Raw genomic sequence first — 1,531 nt, 5'->3', positions numbered from 1 at the left:
AGTGAGTCAATGCTTATGCCAACAACAGGGTTATTTTGCTAATAAAACTTAAGCCACTCCCCAAACAAAACAATTTGTCCTACCAAAAAAGACATTTGTTTTTAGATCAATAAAATTACATCTTTCTTAAAGCGCATATATGGTATCTGGGGATGTGATTCTTTTTCAGTCTTTGCCAACTTAAGCATAAAAGTAAAATTCTCAGCATAAAGCAAGATTGCCTGTTGTAGGAAGAATATTATTAAATGCCCTTACCAGATTCTAACCTGCTAATCTATCCATGTCCTCTGACTGACCAGATTGACTCACTTGCTCTTTTTTTCAATTTGATGTAGTCAAAGCAGAAATAACCTTTGCAACTGTTTGAAACTGAAATAAACAGTAAACCTTGGCAGAATCATAGCTGATAAAACCACAATTCCTACAAAATGAGTAATACTTGGCATGCCATACAGAGGAAATAAATTCAGACATGGAAGAGAAGCATGTGAGCACAGACAAGACAACCAAGAAACTGCAAGCTTACAGATCTGCAAACAAGCAAGGAAAATAGTGTTGACTACTTCATCAGCATGACCATCTTGGTTCAGAGAAGTTTCCTGCGAGTTTGTATTACAGTGGCACTGTACATCAAAACCTCACATCCAGTTTGCCTTTTCCAAGGCATCAAAATGAACTACCACAACATGAACTTGCTGTGCAAAATGGGTGGCTATACTTCTCAGCAATGTCTCAGCGAAACAACTTATTTCAGATTCCCCGTGGAAATTATCAAGCTCACAGAGAAGAACGTCACAGTTATCATCTACGAGTTCCTCCAACAGACCTTCCAACTATTTAGCAAAAATCTTCCTGTTGGTTCTTGGAATACACGCAAGATTGAGAAATTTCAAAATGGAATTCACCAGCAAATTGAAGAATTACAGGTATGTTTGTCAGAAGAGCAATCAAAAGCAAGAAAGAACTTTCAAACATGGATCCTAAAAAGCACAACACTCAGCATGAAAAAGTACTTCCAAAGAATCACCAACTTCCTAAAAGAAAAGCAATATAGTCACTGTTCCTGGGAAGCAGTCCGAATGGAATTAAGAACATGCCTTATAACTTTTGACAGCCTTATGAAGAAACACATGTCATAAAGAGGTAACATATTTTTGGATTCTTTGTAAGAATATGATAATTTTCCCCTTTTTGATAGGTCTTTAATTTCCACACTTTAATAATTTTCAGACTGATAATTAGGGCTTGTTTTCAAAAAGAATTCAGTGCTCTAAGTTAAACATGTTGAGTACCCAAGGGCAGGGGCATTTGGTATGACCATTTCTGTAGAAGATAAGCCCTTTACAAAACAAGTGGATATTACTCCTTGGTATTCTCTGTTTGCACTATAAAAAAGTCTTGTGGCCTTTCCACAGAATATACCAATTGTTTTATGACCTGAAACACTTGCATTTGGATACTGCACATGTATTACTTTCTCATTACTTCACTAACGCAGCAAAAAATACAAGATGCAGATATGCGTAAGGAA

General features: G+C 36.4%; 1 protein-coding gene across 1 annotated transcript; it reads left to right on the top strand.

The window, feature by feature from the left end:
- The first annotated feature begins 572 nt into the window (after positions 1-572).
- Positions 573-1,139, top strand: LOC104619531 (interferon tau-2-like). The gene has a single exon (XM_010285438.1). The coding sequence runs from the start codon at positions 573-575 to the stop codon at positions 1,137-1,139; it is 567 nt and encodes a 188-aa protein (XP_010283740.1).
- The last annotated feature ends 392 nt before the right edge of the window (positions 1,140-1,531 follow it).

The sequence above is a fragment of the Phaethon lepturus genome, unplaced genomic scaffold (assembly GCF_000687285.1).
Source record: "Phaethon lepturus isolate BGI_N335 unplaced genomic scaffold, ASM68728v1 scaffold15854, whole genome shotgun sequence".
Taxonomy (NCBI): domain Eukaryota; kingdom Metazoa; phylum Chordata; class Aves; order Phaethontiformes; family Phaethontidae; genus Phaethon; species Phaethon lepturus.
This window is presented reverse-complemented; position numbering and strand designations above follow the sequence as displayed.

Coding starts and splice junctions, on each gene's coding strand:
- LOC104619531 (XM_010285438.1), top strand. CDS start 573: ATGACCATCTTGGTTCAGAGAAGTTTCCTGCGAGTTTGTATTACAGTG.